Source organism: Solanum dulcamara, chromosome 4 (genome assembly GCF_947179165.1).
Source record: "Solanum dulcamara chromosome 4, daSolDulc1.2, whole genome shotgun sequence".
Classification (NCBI taxonomy): domain Eukaryota; kingdom Viridiplantae; phylum Streptophyta; class Magnoliopsida; order Solanales; family Solanaceae; genus Solanum; species Solanum dulcamara.
In genome coordinates this window covers 1171177-1192984 of record NC_077240.1, presented here as the reverse complement: position 1 = coordinate 1192984, position 21808 = coordinate 1171177, and the positions used below count along the sequence as shown (strand labels likewise).

The 21808-nt window shown below is 33.4% G+C and overlaps 2 protein-coding genes across 2 annotated transcripts; both read left to right on the top strand.

Moving 5' to 3' along the window:
- The first annotated feature begins 5880 nt into the window (after positions 1–5880).
- On the top strand, positions 5881–10330 carry LOC129885333 (peptidyl-prolyl cis-trans isomerase CYP21-1). The gene is made up of 7 exons (XM_055959575.1): positions 5881–6263; positions 8033–8111; positions 8794–8841; positions 8942–8965; positions 9102–9284; positions 9395–9470; positions 9904–10330. Exons 1-7 carry the CDS (start codon positions 6165–6167, stop codon positions 10091–10093), a joined length of 699 nt encoding a protein of 232 aa, XP_055815550.1. The 5' UTR covers positions 5881–6164; the 3' UTR covers positions 10094–10330.
- A 1282-nt stretch (positions 10331–11612) lies between these two features.
- Positions 11613–16012, top strand: LOC129885332 (uncharacterized). Its single transcript, XM_055959573.1, has 3 exons — positions 11613–12996; positions 14826–15168; positions 15577–16012. The coding sequence occupies exons 1-3, from the start codon at positions 11948–11950 to the stop codon at positions 15841–15843; spliced, it is 1659 nt and encodes a 552-aa protein (XP_055815548.1). The 5' UTR covers positions 11613–11947; the 3' UTR covers positions 15844–16012.
- The last annotated feature ends 5796 nt before the right edge of the window (positions 16013–21808 follow it).

Here is a 21808-nt window from a genome sequence, read left to right as displayed (position 1 = left end):
AATACTTTCAAAAATTTAAAAATAACTTAAAAAGCTAGTTGACCAACTATTATGCTAGTTTATCATTTTATCCATATTAATTGATAGAGTTTTAAACATATTTATTCACTATATTTTTTAAAGATATTAACTCAATGTTAATAAATTGAGGGTATAATAAAAAGAAAAAAATTATCATTTTTTTCTTTGACAAAATAAATAATAAAAAAGAAAAATTAAATTAAAAAATATTTGACAAATAAATAGGAACGAATGAAGTATCAACTTTTTATGGTATTTCCCATCTCTTAATTACAACAATTTTGTTTCATTCACAATATTTCTTCTTCCAAACCGTGGGACGTAACATCCCATAGAACTGTTTTGACTTTTGTTCCATGCTCAACAAGTTCATTAATTTTATATATTGAAAATGATTTTATTTTAATTTTTTCATACAAATGTGCAAGACTTGATTTAGTCATTTTGAAAATCTTCAATATGTCACATAAAATAAGACGGTGCGACCTATGCGGTCATAAGATTTAGTAACTTTTACACCCGACTTTATATACAAAATATTTTTTTGTAATTGGATGGACGTATCTGGTGAGGGAAGGGGGCGTGTAGTTAAATTTTTTTATAATTGTTATTATATCTTTTATAGTAATTTTTGAATTATTAGCTATATTGACTTGTACTGATAATTTTTTTTTTATAGTTATCAAATATGTAAATTTAAGTTTAAAATATATGAAGAATCTACTCCCAAATTCAAAGTAAATTTTAGTGTTTTAAAATATATGAAGAATCTACTCCCAAATTCAAAGCAAATTTTGGTGTGTTGACACTCATATTCTGAATATATTCACATGAATTAAAATAGAGATAATATATTTTAATTTAACTAAATGTGAAATTTAAAATTAAAAAATTATATAACTTTAAATTAAAAATATGTATATTATTTTTTTTTAAAAAAATTAAACATAATTGTGATCTTCATACTTGCAGACTGCAGTATAAAAGAAGGTCATTCAAGTGAAATAAGAAAAGTAAGACATATAAAATTAAATAAAAACTAAATTTGGTGCGCAAGTTGTTGATAAGTTTTTGTTGTTTGCTACAAATCCAATCAATCAAATAAGTAAATTTGGTACACAAGTTGTTGATAAGCTGAGTTTTTTTAATAAGGCAGCTGCCTTATAAGTTAAACTTGAACGGGCCTATTTTTTGCCATGCGCAAATACACCAACCGACAGCTAAAATGTAACCATGTGTTCCTTACATATAATTTAAAATAAATTAAAGAGAAAATTTTATACACATTGAGTTAGAAATATGATTTTCGAAAAATATATACGGTCTAGAGCGGGAATAAACTAATTCAGTTTTGATAGGTTAATATTTGTTTTAACAAATTTAAATCTCCCACTTTGTTGTTGTAGGAATAGTGATAGAATTCCTCTCGAATATAATTTGCATAGTCAATAAAATTAAAGAATCAACTTGAAATTTTCACAAGAAAAAATATTGTGCTTTGTAGAAGTGTATAAGTGTTTGTTTAAATTTTATTTCATCTGGGAGGAGATACGATGTTTGTTGTACTTTTAAGAATTTGCTGGAAATAAATTTGATCTTTCCCAAGGTACAAGTACCTTATGTAATATGAAAGGAAAATTTTGGTTATCATAACGACCGCGTTGCAACCCCAACAGGTCGTGTCATGTTTTTTTGTTTTGGTTTCGGAATCCATGATTAAATTCGAATCGCTCACTGCAGGTTTCATTTGAGGGTGGTGCTTCCAATATGATTTTTTTTCATATTCAGGACTAAAACCCAAGACCTCTAAATTAAAGATAAATCAATCTCATCATTATATTATAATCCATGTTGTTGGCCGTGTTACGTTTAGCATAGCAGCCATTTGAATGCTAACATTATCCTTTTTCTAGCTTCAAAATTTGTTCTCTCATTTCAGCACACTGTATAAGTGAAATTTAATTAAAATTAAGAATTGAATGATTTAGCTTTTTAAAGCTAATCTAAAAACAGAAAGAATAAGCTAGTAAGCTACTACCTTATTATTGAAAAAATTAGAAGAGAGCTAAGAAGTTTGCTGCGTTGGAAATTAAACAACAAATGTTAAAATTTTGAAGATTATAAAAATGCGTGAATGGTGGTGTAAGGTCTATTTATTTTCATTTTAAGTGAAGTTACGAGTTGAAAATTATCAAGTGGATTGCTTTTTTAAGAATTATTTATTTGTTTTTTAATAAATTTACATTCATTTAAATTTATACAAAGTTTTAAAATTAATCAAAATCAACATCAATCACCAAGACAAATAAAATAGTCTTCGTTACCCTATTTTAATCCAAAAGCATTGCGGCATGTTGCAGGAGTGCTTATCATATTTTTTGATAATTGTTCAAATCAAACATGTACGGTGCATAAAAACGAAGTGACAACCTGTCTTCCTCAGAGATAGAGACGCCAAACTTAATTGAAAAGCACCTAATTTTTTCTTTTCCTTTTTATAATATCTTCTCAACTCGAAAATGCTTAGGTATTTTAGGGCCGTCAATTCGAGGTTCATATTAATATTAATTAATACCAACAACCATAATAATACATATGCGCTGTAATTGTAATTTCACGAATGGAATTTAAAAATAAAATTGTGCATGAAGCATTTTACAATCAAGTCCCTTATCTTTTTAATTTATGAATTAGAAAATATTAGTTTTGATAAATTATTTATTCAAGTAAATATTTTAAAATAGATATGAAAAAAGAATACAATATCAAAAAATAGTGTTTCAACATGTTCTCCAAAAAGCATAATTTGAAATTTGTCAAAAGTTTATATTTTATAAAAAAAAATTGTTATTTTAAATTTTATAAAATGACATGCTTTGCGTGATTTTTTTTTATTAATACCATGTAAAAAATTATATTAAAGAGTATAAAGTTATTAGTTACTATTATTTTTATTATTTAATTTTTATAAAATTATGTGTCTGAATTTTGTAAATACAAATATTTATTTATAAGAAAAACATGAAAATATGTAATTTATAAATGCAATGCTTTAAGATACTTCGATGTCTTATTAATAAATTGTGATTTAATTATTTATTAAAATTGTATAAGAATTAAAAATTTTAATAGTTTTCTCATGAGATTTTTATTTTTATTAAAAAAAAAAATCAACTTTATATAAATCTATTAAAGTGTCATTCATACGAGCTGTTACAGTATTTGTATTTATCCGTCGTTGTTGCATCAATTTTCCTTTTGTCATATGCAAGTTGGGAGTACTGAAAATGACGTCTTTAATTTTCTTTTTAATTCCCTCTTTCTTCTTTTTAATTCCCCTTTTCTTGGTAGGCTCCACCTAACTATTAGGGAGTGTATGGTCTTTTTCACTATACTCAAAACTCTCAAATAGCCCAACGTAGCTGCGAAAAGCCAACAATGCATTTTTTCCGTCTCTATTTTACCCTCTATTCTTTATTTATAAATAAGTAAATAATAATTTTAATATTCATGCTCTCTAATTCAATTTTTTAATATTATTTTTTGCTATAAAAAATGCACAAAATTTACATAATAATTCAAACAATCTACTTTTATGTTATAGTGATAAATTATTAAACTACACTTTTAATGGGCATGGAAATACTTGATGCAATAGTTTAAAATGGAATAGGGGAAGTAAATTAGACACAAAATAATTGGATATAAGATGAAATTGTTAATTTAAATAATTTTTAGCTAGACATAAAAAAAATTAAGGATAAAAATGCTCATTTTGAACTTCGTAATGCATTAATAAGGCATTTCTGAGCACAATCTAATAATCTTGAAAGTTGAGTATTTATTTAAAATTTAAAATAAATTTTATGATGATGTAATATTTATTATATAATTGTATCGATGATTTCACTTTTACTGTAATTGTCCATTAATATGTATAATATATAATATTTGCTTGCAATTTTTGTTATTTAGTAATTTAGAAAAAAATACAATTTTTTATTAAATAAAAAATTTTAAAAAATAAAATTTCTATATTATATGAAAATTATATAGGATGTTTATTTGAAAAAGAAAGAAAAGATTCTCAATATTTAATAGAGAATGAGCAACTTGATATGTCAAGGATATTCACTATTTTAGCATTTAGGAGAAAGTTAAAGAGTAGTGCGCACATAATATGTTTTTTACTTTTTGGATTCAAAATTTTAAAAATGTGTATACTGAAAAGACAATAATACAGCTAACATGTCTCTGGTGAAACGAATATGACATTGACAGGCGAATGCTATTAATTAAACAATGTATGAAGTAATATTTTAATTTAAATCAAGTGGATTTAACTTTTTAATTGTAGTATTAAGTTTAACTTTCCACTTAATTATTTTATGCAAGTTGCATCAGAAATGACAATCTATGTATTACAGCATCTTTATAAAACTACTATTCCTGCATATAAAATGTGTGCTTGTAAATAAGTGGAGATAAAAGCGACTATATTCAAGAAACTAAACACAATAGTAAATAATAATAACGACGATGATATGACAATCTTTGAATCTCCTTATTTTAAATGGAGACTATTTTTTTATTTAATTATTATAGAGGTAAAATATTCGTATTAAAAAGTTATTTTACTTGTCATATTTGAATTTGTGATTTTCTTTAAGCATGAAGGAATTTCGATCATTTAATCGCACATCTAATTTCTTGATAAGAATTTTATAGGTCAATTTGAATTGTATATATTAGGTTGTGAACAAACCAAGTATGGAGTAAATTGGACTGCGCCGAAATTGATTTTCCATGAAAAATGTCCACTCAACCCGTCCAAATTAGACATCTCCTATTTTTCAAATGTTTGGTTCAACCAGTTTCTTCAATTTTTGGAAAAAGTATCTTTCAACCAAAATTTAATAAATAATTTTTTCCCTATTTTTTGTAAACATAATTAGAACAACTAAGTAAATTTTACCTTCTCTTATGCATATACAAATAATTAGATATTTTTACGCTACAATATAAATCTAATTTAGTATCAATATTAAATAACCAATATAAATCATAAACCGCAGCATTTTGCTGCCAATTTTTCAAAAGTTGGTTTGCTACGTTCCACTTGATTTATAATGGAAACAAAAGACTAGTAATATACTTGTGGCTTATTGAATAGTCTATTGACTAGTTGTACTAATGAAGATTATTCAAATCTTTAATTTAAACTCAAGTTGCGGTCCATTGTATATGAGAAACTTGAAAATAATAGTGCAAAAACATAGTTAATGGCCCATAGACTTAGCCCATCTAACAGCTCATTTATGTGGAGAAACTAGAAAAGGAATAAAGCAAACACATATTTATGTAAAAATTAGCCAAGATGACTAGTTATTGGACAGCCTATAAATATATTGTCATCGTTGAAATGTAATCGAGATATAATAAAAAATTTAAAGTAAAAAAAAAGTATTTGGATAAAAAAAATACTTCTAGCTAAACACGGGTATAGTTCCATCACAAAGCATTGTTGTTTGAAATTTTGACAAGTCAAACTCCAGCACAACGTTCAATCTAATATAATTTCATGAAGTTTTCTCCTATTTAGTTATGGGATTTTGTTCAAATTGTATTTTTCACATTAAAAAAGTGGTTAAAATTTAAGTAATTTTGAAATGCTCTTAGGCTTAGCTATTCATAAAGTGGCTATCTTTGCCAATTTCTTCCCATATTTTACCCGAATTCTAACTGGACTTAACCATTGAGATACTGAGCCCTTTACTAATCTAATTGCATTAGCCCAAAAGATGAATATCCGGCCCAAAAAAGATTTGCATAAAAGCCCCCGAAGAAAATAAAAAAGTTAAAAAAACACCCAAAATTAATATAGTATGTGATTAATCAGCACACTGAACTCAACAAGGTAGACAAAGCTGTACAGGAACAACAATCTCATGCTCTGAGATTCTGCTGCCACTGAATTTTAAAAAATTCAAATTAAATAAATACACTATTTCTCCACAACCCCATTTTCATTATTGCCTCATATACCTAAGTGCTTGAGGGATTGTTTAATTGGTTGATAATGGAAGAGAACAGCTGAAATTCTTGAAGTTTCTTGATTTTTTCTTTTTGGAGGAGAAGAGGAGATGGGTAGAGCGATCTCAGTTTTATTGCAGCCTCGATGGTTTCTGATCTTTCTTGGTGTTTTACTTGTTATCTTTATTGCATCCTCCATCTTCCAAAAGGTACCATTTTTCTTATTCTATTATTAACCCCTTTCCCCTCAATTCTTTATCTTTTTGTCTGTCTTGTGTTATATCTGTGAAGTTTATGTAATTTGTTGTAATGGGTTTGGATCTGATTGCACAGTATGGTCATGAAGCCTTATTGGGTATTGGTTTTTTCTGCTAATGGGTATTAAAGATCTGGTCTTTTTCTCACAGTATGAAAACTTACTCAATCATCTACTAAGTTATATGTTAGTTAATTGAAAGGGATGTATAGCCTTTAGAGCAAACATTGTGTTGATTTCTTCTGGGAATGTCTGTCTTCTTATTCCATTAAAGCATACACACATCTTATTGCTTTCGTGTTTTTCCTCTTAAATGATGCAATGACTTCAAAAGCCATTGGAGCCTAGATGGGTTCATCAAGTAAATTCCAGCTGGTGTGATGAATATCCACCTCAGCAGCATTGTTTGAAGCAATGCTAATGGAGTCCAAGATTCTTGGTTTCTTAGCTTATCCTTTGTCGGGTTGGAGTTAATAATGTTTCAAACGTTTTTTATTCTCATATGTTGTCTATGAGCATCAACACATTATCTTGTTTTACCAACTAAGTGTGTTTTCTTTGCTGATTTAATAGTGATAGGAGGCATATGATATCGTCTAATCACCACCACTGCCCAAGTTGAGAAGAGGAAATACTTTGTTTTTGAGCTATTTGTGTGAGATGGATAATTAGTGAGAATCAATTTCATGTAACTCATTGTGGTTGGATTTGGATAGTTGTTCCAGGATAGTTTACATGAATGATGACTGACGAGGAATAAGTTTGATGTTGTCCACGGCAGAAAATTAGATAACTATATAAGAATCAATCAGAGTAGAAATGGAAGAACAAAAAATCTTGGATTAGAACCTCTTCAGAATTCAGATTAGACCACAAAGGCTAGTCTTAAGAATTATCCTTAGAAGCAAGAAAAGTTCATCCAAAACATTGTGACGTCAGCTGCTACGTCTTTCTCATATCATTCCTTTTTCTGTTAGCTAGGTTCCTTCAAACCTGCAAGGATGTTAAATAATTGATATGTAATCTATAATTTGTAGATAAGTTGAATCGCAAACTAATGTTGGTTTAGCTTTCTATAATTTATTATGCAATTTGGAGTCATCTCATTCCCCATTGAGATTCTAAGTTTTCATACAATATCAAATGAGCTGATTATGTCATGGGCCAGACACTGATTTACAAAATATATCTGTTTGCTAAAGTTTAAACTTTTGATAATCTGCAAATAATGTGAATTGACAGCTGAAGCTTGGCCTTGTACCATGTTCTTCATGCTGCAGATCCTTTTTTTTTTTGGTTCCCTTTAAATAGAAAGCTTGAAATCTCCGTCCTATTCCATATTCATACTGAGAGAACTATTGACAAAAAAAGGGAAAGGAGGAAACTATGGAAATACTGATTGGAGGACATCATTGACTGTTTCTAAGACAAGCTACTATTATGTTCAAACTTGTACCATGACTTAAGTTTTTAATATGCATATCTTAATAAGCAAGTTGCAAGATAGATTTGATAAATCCTCGTCTATCTATTTGGGCTTCAAACTCTTATCAGGAGTTAGATCTGCTCATTAAAAGCTATAGCATAATTCTGGAGTCTCTTTTGCAAGTTCTGTTGCTGTCTTCTATTCTATTTCTGTGAGCTCCCTTTGCCTAGTGATGATGTTTTACAATCCAATAGTTTACTGAGACTCTTTATATACCTTCCTCTCTGATTTCTCAGGAACTTGAAATGATGGACGAGGTGTATGAAGTTACCCACAGAGTATTCTTGGATGTTGATATAGATAAACAACGTGTAGGTATGGACTCATTCTGCTTACGTTCTTATCTTATTAGATGTCATTGAGTTAATGAATCACAAAAAATTCCCAAGCCTTTAAATGGAAATCACAAGTTTTCTGCACACAATAATAGAGAAAAAGGATCAATCGGAAATATAAATGGGCTGAATGAGTGACCTAAGCTTTCCTTATTTCTTTCTGAGACAGTTTGTCCCACTATGTCGTGCTGACATTGTTGCTTTCCCTTTTGGTTTACCTTAATTTGTAATCTGTACTGAATCCTCCTGTTGAGTGTTCACCATTTTACCTTTTGATTCTCATGCTAGTAGTCGTTGAAGGATCCTGATGATTGCCCTCTCTACTCATTCGATATATAATAACTTGATCTATTAATGATTAGAAAAGCTGTGGTTTGGTATGGTATGCTCTTCATGCAAGGAAAATGATACTTGTGAACTTTCATTGCATTATACTAGCCCCGTTCCCAGCTAACATGGTTTAGAGTGTGATGGCTTACTTCAAGTCTTCAACTAATTGATCTTTTAAGAACAAATGTAATGTTTGAAACTCCATAACAAGTATTTTAGCTTCTCCTTTTAAAAATTATGAAGATTTAGGAATTGTTTAAGAAAAACATTATGAAACGGAAGGCTGGGAAAGATTTTTGTGTATTGACAATCCAAATTTTGAATATTTGCAGGAAGAATTGTGATAGGATTATATGGGCAAGTTGTACCAAAAACTGTTGGTATGTCTTTATCCATCATTTTTCCATACTTTGCTCGTCTTCAATTTATTTTCTACTTCCGTTCTTGTTGCATGATGCCTGCAATTTTTCTTCTGTGCAGAGAATTTCAGGGCGTTGTGCACAGGTACTTTTGTAGTTATAACTGGCATTGCTGTGTACCTTACATATACACATACCTACACATATAGATATATTGTCTGCATATATTTTTTAAGTGTATATTTCACTGACAATTGCTGCACTTGTTGTCATTGACTCAGGGGAAATGGGCAAGACTGCTGATGGAATATCTCTTCACTACAAGGGAAAGCCATTTCATCGTATAATACCTGGATTCATGATTCAAGGTGGAGATATTGTGTCGGCTGATGGAAGGGGAAACATTTCCATTTATGGTGGTCCCTTTCCTGATGAGAATCTCAAGATAAAGCATTCTCATGCAGGTCTGAAATCATCACTTGATTGCAGTAATTCTCTCCATAGGAAAACCAAAGGCAAATTTAAGTACATTCACTTGCGTGTGTACATTTATAAGCATCCTTGGTTTTTGCAGGTGTTATTTCCATGGTGAACTCAGGACCCAACTCCAATGGCTGTCAGTTCTTTATACCGACAGTGAAGGCAGGCTGGTAAGGTTTCAAAATGACTGTATTTGAAAGTACCTAGCATCTAAAAATGCAGAAAGCTTCTCAGTCACAAAGACGCAAAGTCTTTAACAAATGCCTATTGAGTGTGTGTGCTTCAATCCTTTCGGATATGCTTATACGTAAACCATTGAATGCTCATCTAATTCATAAATGACTTAGCCAAGTGTATAGGACGTTTGTGAAACAATACAACAACGTACCTAGTGTAATCCCACAACTGGAGTCTAGAGAGGGTGGGGTGTATGCAGACCTTACCCCTACGTTTGTGGAGCCATAAAGCAACTATACGCTTGAAACTTTTGCTTAGCACTTCCGTGGTGCTAATTATGAACGAAATGAACCTTACTTTCTCGAAGAACCATATAAGCCTTGAATGTTCCGAAATTTCTCATACTAACACCAAAGCTACAAGCAGGTTGGACGGGGAGCACGTTGTATTTGGCAAGGTTATTGAAGGTATGGACACAGTATATGCAATCGAGGGAGGAGCAGGAACTTACAGTGGAAAACCTAGGAAAAAGGTGATTATTGCAGACTCCGGAGAAATACCTAAGAACAAGTGGGATGAGGACAACCAGAGTTCAGCTTCATATATATCGTCATAAGTTTTTGAAGTTACTAACCAGCCCTATATACATTCGACACACGTACTTTTCTTGTGTATTACAAGCTTAATTTATGTGGTGCTAATTATGAGGTCCTATATTTGATTCCATTAACCTTACGGATAGGAGTGTTTTTATTCCTAGAACTGGTTGTGCATATTTTTTTTGTTTTATAGAGGAATTAAACTGAACCTATACATTTTCTTTACATTCAAATTGGCTTGCTGGTTTTATTCACCATTGCATACTGCCGAGTCCCTTGAGCCTTTTGTTCTTTATTAGGACAAAGAAATAGTTACCATGACTAATATTGGAATGAGACGGGTTTAAATAGAGACTACGTGGATAGTTGATGATTCATATAATTGATCTTGTCTTGAAATGGTCTCGCAAAGCCGGTCAACGGTAGCCAAGAGCAAGTCAAAACTACAATGAGGGGAGGGGAGGGCGCGAGAAGTTTTGTGAATTAAGCCATAGTTATTGTTTTATGTACCTGATAGTGAGGAATTGGAAGAAGTCTTTTTTTTTGTTGGTACTGTCAGCATCAAGAAGTTGAAACTGCGTGGACCACATTCTCTCTCTCTCTCTTTTTTTTTTTAATCATATGAAAATTAAACAATATTCTTTTTTAGCATTAACCATTTTTTTTAGTTTTTCTGAAAAAACATGTTTTGGGAGGACTCCTTGAACTTGACAAGGTTTATTTGAGGATATTATGCCAATTTTCACTGATTTGCTAATAAAAAACCAGAGTGGAGGTTCATTATGTCTGAATTATTTTTCAGTTCGAATCTAGCAATCTCTTCATGAGGATCAATCACCTTTTTCCTTTTCTCTAAACTTTTCAAAAAGTAGGTATTTTCTTTCTGAATCTGAATCAATTATTAGCCATTATGAACGATTTCAAAGACTAAGCATTAATTAGCATCATGTGCTTATTCCTCAAAACAAATTGCTATTGTCGGAATTTAATATATTTCTCTTCCACAACTGTCATAATCCAACACACACCTAATAAATGAGGATAAAAAACTTTCTGGTCTAACTAATGCAAAAGGAAAATCTCTGGCAACAAAAAAAAATGCACTTAGTTCTGTCTTTGTGAAGTATGCAAAGCATATTCAGCTTCAGGATCGGATAATAGATAAAATATGCTAATGATCAACATAAAATTATTAAGTATTAGTTAAGTACCGGTACATAACTAATTGATTGGTTCATTTTTTTTAATATAAAAAAATACTTTATTTAGTAAGATTGCGAGTAAATTTATGTATATTCTCTTGATTCATCCCTTTTAAATTTTTTTGTGATTCAAGAATGTCAATAGTGTATTCTCAAACCTAAAATGATTTGGACCTCCAAAAATATTTAACAACATATTTTAAGTAAATTTTAAAGAGGATTGTCACTTGGCTTTAAGAAAGATAATATTTGATTGCTTAAATCTTTTTATAAGTACACAAGAATTTAAAAAATAATTGAGATCATTAGTTGATTCATTAATGCTTTAAGGTCGTCATTGGGATGTGTTAGAGATCCTTTCATACGACTATACTCTTATCAAAGGTAGCTTAGAAATGAAGAAACACTAATTTTAAATTAATCGAGCAGCAGCAATCGGAAAATATTCAGCAGTGACATAAAACCTTATAGTGGCACGTAGAAACCGATCCATTTCCGTATAGAATAACACCAAATTGTCTCACGTGGCTGGCTGGCCTTAGCTAGCACCACCGACCAACCTCGTCCTCACCACCACCACCATGTACTACCCCAACCACGCCATTTTCATCTTTCTTCTACACAATCTAACTTCCCCCAACCCCAAGAAAGATTCTTGATTTTTCCGCCATGGAAACCAGTGAAGATCCAAACAAGCTTTCTTCTACACTTTCTGACCCAACCACACAACCCCTTCTCTCCAAACCCTACCCTGTTGATGATTCCATAACACCTCATCACTACCCTGGACAATCTTCGTTAGACCCGGAAGACCAAACTCAGTTCCTTCAGATCTCTTACAATTTTGGACCTCGACCCTTTAAGGACCTTCCTTTCCTTATCCTTTTTGTTCTTCTTGTTCTTTGCACCTTTGGTTTTGGTATCTTTGCTTCTGTTCATAGAAATCCTCATCACTCCCAAATTTCCTCTTTTACCTACAATTTCACCTCATCTTCTTGTAGTCTTGGGAGTTCTACCCTTGAGAGTTCTAGTGACTTTTTTTCACTTTACTACTCTGATTCTAGTTTATTGAAGAGTTTGATATGGACCCTTGTAGTTACTTTAATTCTCAGCATACCCTTTGTGCTTCTTGTGCTTTTCTTGCTCAAGCGCTACACAAAGCAGATAGTTTATGCTTCACTTCCTTTCTTTGTAATTGTCCCTGTTTTCCTAGACATCTACTGGTTTGTTGCTTGTACTGTGAGCTCCAAATGTAGTGAGGATTTCCCTTTGGCCTATAGGATTCTGGTGCTTGTTTTCGTGCTGTTGTTAATTGGGCTTCTTGTATGGATTTTCGTAGCGAATTGGCATAGGATTGAGTTGACTGTTAAGATTATTGGGGTTGCTTCTACTGCTCTTTCAAGGAATTTGGGGTTGTTTGGAGTGCTTCCAGCATTGACTTTGGGGCTGTTAGCTTATTATGCTCCCATTGTTGTTTTCTTGGTGTTTGCTAGGCTTAATGGAGTGGTGGTACCCAAGGAAAAACATGGGGAGTATTATTGTGTATGGAAGCAGGATAGCTGGGTTCCTGCTTATTATGCATTTGCAATTCTAACAATGCTTTGGTCTGCCACATCAATGATTGAGGCACATGTTTATGTCATAAGTGGAACAATCGCACAGTGGTACTTCTCCAAGGATGAATCAGGTCCCAAAAAATCTATGAGAAGTGCTTTGAGGTGAGTTTATAATCTTAACATTGATTGTGTAGTGCCTATCGATGTTAGCTTATTCTCTTGCAGTTAATTATCTATGCAAATGATAGCAGAAAAGTAAAAGTTGTAGTGAGCACCTTATATGTCCTTCCTCCTGCATGCAATGGCTGTTTGTCTGTTATGCTGTCTACACCTCAACTGATTCTATGTTATGATTTTGGAGCTCTGAAGGATGTTTGTAGTATGCCTGGAATTCATTGCTGAGCCCTTGTATTATTGGCAGTTTTACTTTCTTTGGCATAGGAAAAGAAGCCTCAATAACTAATGCAGTGGTCGGTTGTGTTGCATTGACTAGATGGTCCTAGACTAACTGGAACTCAATCATTTGCCTTGTTCATGCTCTCAATTTTACTTAGTTATCAGTATGAGTCAGTACCAAATAATGCATCCGGAGGGGAAAAAAGAATATAGGAAAAACATGTCCGCTAGGGATTTGGTTCAGCGGCAAAGTTAGTACCACGTTGGATGTGTGGTAGGTGCACGTCACTAGTTCAAATCGTGCTAGCGAACCAAGTATGGTATTTAAGTGGAGAAAGGGTCCACCAAGCAGATTTCTTGATTATCAAAAAAGAACCTACAACTACTCTTCCCAGTTTAACTAAATCTAATTAGAAATCTCTCGGTTTTACTGTGTTAGGATTATGGATTATTTTTTCTGTTATTAAACCACGTGAGAGGAGAGTGAAGAGACAGAGAGGGAGAGAGAGAGAGAGGAAGAAGCATACACTAGGGATTGACATTGAGCCCCTACTTGTTTACCCTAGTTATAGATGAGTTAATCAACACAGTACATGATGAGGTCGTGTTGTGTATACTATTTGCCAACGTTATTTGAAGAAATCGACAAAAGTGTCAATCAAAATCTTGAATAATGGAGAAGCACTCTAGAGAGTAAGAATTTTAGAATAAGTAAAAGTAAGAATGAATATATGAAATTTCAAATTAAGTCAGCAAAAGAAGAGTGAAGTTGAGGTGGATTAGACAGATTGCGGTGCCTAAATGTATTACCAAAGTGTTGTGTTATAGAAGAATACCTACCAAAATGAATGTAAGCTATAAGACAATCAATGTTGTACGAGTGTTGCGATGTGTGAATGCTAGGATGGATGTGTTTCCATACAAGATTAGACAAGATTAAAAATGACCACATTCGCCAAAAGGTGCTCATAGTATACATTGAGGATAAAATGAGAGGTCACTTGAGATGGTTTGGTCATGTCTTGCGCCGACCACCATATGCACACTTAGGTGTGAAACCATGGTAAATGACGGTGTTAAATGAGGGGGTTACGCCTAAAATTACATGGAAAGCAGTTGTCCTGTAAGACCTACAATCCTATGAAATCCATGCAGATTTGCAAAAGATAGGGCACAACAGCTGGAAAAGATCTATATGGGCAAATACCAATTAGTTGGGACATGTCCTAGTCATGTTAGTACGTTTACTTTAGGTCTAGAGATTTCATGAATCGTTTCTACCCTATTAGTGATATATTTTTAGTTTTATTTTGTATAATGTCGTCTTGGGATTAATTTAGATGGAGAAACATGGTCAAAAGAGGATTCTTACATCCAAACCCAACTTGTTTGGACTAAGGGTTTGTCATTGTTATTATTTCCTTTCAATGATGAAATCCTTGCTTTACGTTCTTGTTTCAGTTTCATGATTTACTGCCTGGATCTATACCAAATTTTCTGTTCTTTCGCAGTGGAGTTTCTGTATGCTAAAATCCTCTTAAATAATATCAGATGTTGTAATGCTTGATGTATTATTCTTTTGTGAAATTCTGCAGAAATGCATTTGGTCCTTCCTCAGGCACAGTATGTTTCTCGGGGTTACTGATCGCTGTGGTTCGTATTGTTCGCTCCATGGTTGATAATGCAAAACAAGAAGATTCTGGAATTGTGAACCTTATTCTGCGATTTTGTGCCAATACCTTGCTGTCAGCTGTTGAGTTTGTGAATAAATTCACCATAAACTTTGCTGCTATTACTGGTGAAGCATACTGCACTTCTGCTAAGATGACATATGAACTTCTAAAGCGCAATCTTCTCTCTCCAGTGTTTGTGGAGACTGTCTCCACTCGCTTACTGGCTGGAATAATCTTTGTTCTCTCAACAATATATGCAATATTGGTGAGTCGTTCTGGGTGTTGATCAATTGTCTTTTTGAAAACTTCCTATCAGGTTCCTTGCAATTTGACAATCTATTGCGCACAATTATTCTTAAATCTATAGCAAGTGCATGACTTTATTCTTAAAGATTTGGAGTGAAGTAGTTGTAGATGATCATTAAGAATAACAAGATTTGGTCTCAATGTTCCTCTTTCCTTCCATATCAGTGAACGAGAGTTATCAATCTTATAAAGCTCTGACATAGTTGAACTAGCCACAAATATCTCAAGAAGTGAAGAGGCATATGTTTTATCTTTTTTTTCTTCTTTTCAGAATATACTTTTTCATTCATATTTCTTACTTAAGCTATATGGTTAAATACTTACATTGTCTGCCTTAAAAAATATATCTTTGATTATTTGCTTCCAGGTTTTTGTTGTGGTAAGAGCTGCTAGTCATCTTGGTGCCGAAACATACCTTATTGCTGCTCTGGCATGGCTGCTGCTGATGGTGGTTCTTGGTTTCTTCGTCTTTGTTTTGGATAACGTTATAGACACAGTATATGTTTGTTATGCGATTGATAGAGACAGAGGAGAGGTATGTAAACAGGAGGTTCATGATGTTTATGTGCACCTTCCTATCAGTAGGAGTCATAGTTCCGCCGCTTACGGTGCCAGAAGTCCCCTTCTTGTATAACCAAATCCCTTGGTTGACTTCAATGTGTTGTATTCTGTCTGTAATTCTTTTTCTCCTTTTCGGTTTCCCTTTGTAATTGCCGGATTTGCCTGTTAGGCAAGTTGTGCATTGAGGTAAATTTATTCTGTATAACAGTGTTTGTTCCAATAAAAATGAAAATATCTGCTAATTGTGCCATGATTTCTATAGTCAGGGAATAAGTAGTCTTAAGAGCTTACATTACTGAATCAGTTATTTCTATTTAGTTTTTATATCCCAAAAGAACTTTGTATGGTTTTTATTCTTATTCTTCAATTCTACTATTATCTGTTGTTTTTAACCTTTTGCTTAGGTTATCTTATTATTTGTTATTCCTACTATTTTTTTTTTCATTATTTTCAGCATGACTTCTTCACTACTGTATTTTCTTTTCATATTATTTTTATTTGCGGTTACTTGAGCCGAGGGTTCTTCAGAAATAACCTCTCCACCTTCACAAGGTAGGGGTAAGGCTGTGTACACACACCCCACTTGTAGGACTATACTGGGTATGTTGTTCTTGAACCTTCTATGTTTTTTCTCTTGTAAGTTGTAAATAAGTATAGACAAGGACAGCTTGTGTCTGCTTAATTACATATGCTAGCAACAATTAGAACTTCTGCTGGACCATAGTACATTTGGTCCTTGGGGTAAAGACGCTCTGCAGATTTGAGGTCCTCTTTATGATATGTGAATTATGATGCTGAGTGTCTTGTTTCAGCATCCTATGTTGGAAAAAAATTTGGGGTACAAATTTTGGAAGATAGTTGTTGTATGATCCCAAAGGATAAAGAAATAGGAAGTAAAGTTTGCAGGGTAATCGCTGTCGCAGCCAGATTGCCAAAACTGCAAAGAAGAAAAAGCTATAAGGGTGACGATACATATTGGGTATATCATGCAATCACATATGTGGTAAGTCTTAGCTATTATCGTGTAATCATACATGTGGTCTCAATTATGCTATATGGGGTCATGCTGTATCATCGTTTGTTTGTTCCATGTGTTTCCTTGTTTGTACTCTTTCATCGTGTCTACAAGGGACCAAGTTAGGAAATAAGTTGTGTTTTTCTATCCTTCTCTGCTTAAATACCAGGTTTTTAGTTCGAGGTAGATTCAAACTCGTGGTGCGCCTAACTTGAAGGTCATCTATATGATCTGTGAATTGTGATGCTAACGGTTGTTTCAGCATTCTATGTTGGAAAATATATTTGGACACAAATTTTGTTGGATAGTTGTTGTATATATGGATACTAAAGGGTAATAAGAAGTCAAGTTTGCAGAGCAATTGCCATCACAGCCAAAACTACCAAGAAGAAAAAACCAGAGGGCTACTGCAGATTATTTATGTCATGCAATCATATTTGTGGTGTCAAGTTGTTGCAAATCACCAAAAATTCAACCACCATACAAATAATGCCCTCTATCTACAACAGTAAGGGAAAGTTATGCTCTACCACTTGAGTACATCCATTAGGAAGATCCATAATAGTTTATTTTTAATCTATAACCACAATCTTCTGTTCTCTGAGGCGTATCCAGGATTTCAAGAATATGGGTGCACCACTATTAAAAGGAGCACTTATTAGTTATATGAATTAAAAATATTAATGTGGACAAAGGGATTCGAACCCCAAACAATAGGTACATACTTAACCAATACACTAAAGTGTTCACTTATTCATTAGTTCACCTATACAAATTTAAGAATTCAATTAGAAAAATAACAATGCTATACATGGGTTACGGAGGAAAGGATGGATGGAGGTGAACCACACACCTCCATGTGCATACGCCCCTGTCTGTGTCACTTTAGAACCAAGAAATCAGAATAGTAAGTTTCATTGAACAACTATTTTCTCCCAACATGTTTTAAAATACAATTAGGTTGTAAGCCGTATGTTATCCTACATACAATATAATTCGTGGCCAATCCAGAATTTAAATTTTCGGTTCGAAATGTTGGGATAGCGATCCCAAGCACTTGGATTTCGAATTTAATTTTAGCATATATTTAGTAAATTTCTGAACACATACATAATTTGAGTCAAAGTTATTAGGTTGTGCTAAATTCATACTCCCTCCGTCCCATTTTAGTTGGCATGTTGCGCTTTTCGAAAGTCAATTTGACTAATTTTTAAAGTTAAATTATATTACTTTAATTCAATATTATAAAGTAAAAAATTAGATATTCAAAAACTATACGAAAAATATTATAAGTTACAATTTTTTTCATATCAATATGATTAAAAAATATATTTTAAAATGTTAGTCAAATTTTATATAGTTTGACTTTCGAAAAGAAAACTATGACAACTAAAATGGGACGGTGGGAGTATATTTTAAAACCTACTTCCATCACCCCTTGCCATATTTGCCTTGAGCATACAATAGAAAATGAAAGTAGCAAGAAATTTGGTGGGATGAAAACTCTTAGTAGAGAGCTTTTCCTTCTTTAGTAGATATTATGCATTGAAAATTTTGATTAATTGGAAATGGATAAAATAATGGGAAAATGGAAGTATTGGGAAAGAGAAGTATAGTCAAAGCACATGCTACAATTGTGGGCTGATAGGATTTTAGGTGCACAAAGAAATAACATAGGGCCAAGTTGATAATATGACATGTCTCCTCATCTACATCCAATTCTTTACTTGTTCTGATGGGCTCTCTTAGATTGTAGCGTTTGTAATTCTCTAATATTTCTCTGATTCTTTCTTTTCTTCCATATCTTGTTGTAACACATGAAATTGCTGTTCATGTACCTGATACACATTAAAATAATGAGGTTATTCACTACATTCTTAGACAATCTTGTGGGTAAACTCAACCTTTGGGATTTACATCTTTGAAATTAGGATCTCATTTCAATATTGATCATTCTTATTGAAAAGTGCATAAATATCTAATTTCGATATCACCATTTAAGTCATACTTGCAGTGCGTAAAAGTATGCAAGTTTGCTTACTTTAGAACAACTTCAAATATGTTGTGTGCCTCATATGGCTAAAATTCAGGAACATATATCTGAAATTCAACTATTTTGGCGGTGGTTGAATTCAGTCATTTTTATCTGAATTCATGCACATATGGCTAAAGTTCAGCCACTTTTGCTTGAACTTCAAGCATAAATGTCAAAACTTCAATCATATATAACTTTTGAAGTGGGTAAATGTGATTTTTTTTTTACCAAAATAAGTACAAATTAAATAGCAATGTCCAAATAAATTACCAACGAAACTTTTACAAATTAAATGTGATGCATTTCTTGGACTGATGAGAAGAAATAAGGTCCTAGTGGAATTTTATACTCTTGCATCCTTAATTATTATTTTCTTCTTTTGGGATCTTCAAAGAAAGAATTTCTATTTTACATTGTAGAGATGGATAAGAGGGTGAGACCAATCTCTTTTTCACCTTTGCTTTCACGCCAAGACGAGACGAGATGTGCTTGTGCTATCCTAAAAATGGACCACTTTTTTTGCAGCAAAAATGAAGGGTATTTCTCAGATAAAATAAAGCTTTATAGTAGCCATGCCCAAAAAGTTGTCTTTATATTCCCGGTTAATTCTACTTCAAAAACGACATGTTTGTTAAAAAGGAATATTTTAAATCCTACTTGTTATCGATAGAATAGTCTAAGTTCGTATAATATAATATGAATAGTATCTCTAGAAAAGAAACTAAAAGATTATCCTATCAATTATTACGTCTCAACCTAAATTAATTGGGGTTGACTCTATTAATGTTCCGTATGTATTCTGCTTTTACTGTTTCAAAAATTGAGTAGGGTGCAACCAAGGATGTGATCGATGGTCAAAAACGTTGGAAAAATCATCACGATCAAGATTCAAATTCAGTAATGTGCATCTAAGGATGTGTCTGGTGGTAAAAAACTGTTAAGATCAAGGTTCAAATTCAAATAACAATAGAAAACTATAGGTAGTTTATTTGTCTAATGTTTACGATATATAATTTATTTGTTGTATACGTAGTGTATGGAAACGTATATTAAATTGACCAAATAACGAAATTAATGTGAATTAACTTGTAAAGAATTGGTAGAGGAGACCCTCATTAAACAGAGATGGCAGTCGTACTTCCATAAACTCTTGAATGAAAACAGGGACAGAAAGATTGTGTTGGGAGATTTGGAACATATAGGGAGGCTTCGCGATTTTGGGTGTTGTAGGAGTATTTCGGTCGAAGAGGTTAAGGGTCCTGTGAGTAGGATGCGCTGGGAAAGAGCGACTAGACCTGACGAGATTTCTGGGAAATTTTGGAAGAGCGCGAGCTCGATAGGTTTGGAGTGGCTGACTAGATTATTTAATATCATCTTTAAGACAGAAACGATGCCCAAAGAATGGAGGTCGAGCGTAATGATCCCTCTATACAAAAACAAGGGGGATATCCAGAGCTGCAACAACTATAGAGGTATCAAACTTCTAAGCCATACTATGAAAATATGGGAAAGAGTGGGGGAGATGAGGGTTAGGAGAGGCGTGTCTATTTCAGAGAACCAGTTCGGATTTATGCCGGGACGCTCAACTACAGAAGTCATCCATCTTATGAGGAGACTGGTGGAGCAGTATAGGGAGAGGAAGAGGGACTTGCATATGGTATTCATCGATCTAAAAAAGGCTTACGATAAAGTTCTACGAGAGATACTATGGAGATGTTTGGAGGCTAAATGTGTACCTGTGGAGTACATTAGGGTGATTAAGGGCATGTATGAGGGTGCCAAAATCAGAGTAAGGACTGTAGGAGGGGACTCATAGCACTTCCCAGTTGTGATGGGGTTGCATTAAGGATCAACCCTTAGTCCATTTTTATTTGCCTTGGTGATGGATGGATTGACGTGACAAATTTAAGGTGAGGTGTCATAGTGTATGCTTTTTGCGGACGACACAATCCTGATCGATGAGACTCGTAGCGGAGTTAACGCTAAGCTGGAGGATTGGAGACATACCTTGGAGTCTAAAGGGTTGAAGCTGAGTAGGACCAAGACAGAGTACTTAGAGTGCAAGTTCAGTAAGACACCTCAGGAGGTTGGCACGGAAGTTAGGCTTGGTGACCAGGCCATCCAAAAAAAAGTAGTTTCAAGTACCTTAGGTCTATCATGCAAGGCAGCGGAGATATTGACGATGATGTCACACATCGTATTGGGGCAGGATGTATAAAATGGAGGTTCGCTTCCTGTGTGCTATGTGACAAGAAAGTGCCACCACAACTTAAGGACAAGTTCTACAAAGTGGTGGTTAAATTGGCTATGTTATATGGGGCGAAGTGTTGGCCAGTTAAGATCTCTCACATTCAAAAGATGAAAGTAGCCGAGATGAGAATGTTGAGATGGATGTGTGGGCATACCAGGAGAGACAGGATTAGAAATGAAGCTATTCGGGACAAGGTAGGAATGACCTCGGTGGAAGACAAGATGCAGGAAATGCGACTGAGATGGTTTGGGCATGTGAAGAGGAGAGACACAGATGCCCCAATGCGGAGGTGTGAGAGGTTGGCCATGGATGGTTTCAGAAGAGGTAGGGGTAGGCCGAAGAAATATTGGGGAGATGTGATTAGACAAGACATGGCACAGTTACAGCTTACCGAGGACATGACCTTAGATAGGAGGGTGTGGAGGACTCATATTAAGGTAGAAGGCTAGTACATAGTCTCGTTATTCTTCCGATTAGTAAGCGCTTAGCGCATTATAATTTCTTGTGCTCTGACTTCTGTTATTATCTTTCTATTACTTTCTGTACTTTGATTACTCTATTTTATCTGTATCGTTTTCGTTATTTGCGTTATTCGTTGTTTGTTTTTCCATATCGCTTTGAATTTCTTAGCCTTACCTGTCCTCTTTTTATGCTTCTTTTGAGCCGAGGGTCTCTTGAAAACAGCCGTCCTACCTTGATAGGAGTAAGGTCTGCATACACTTTATCCTTTCCAGACC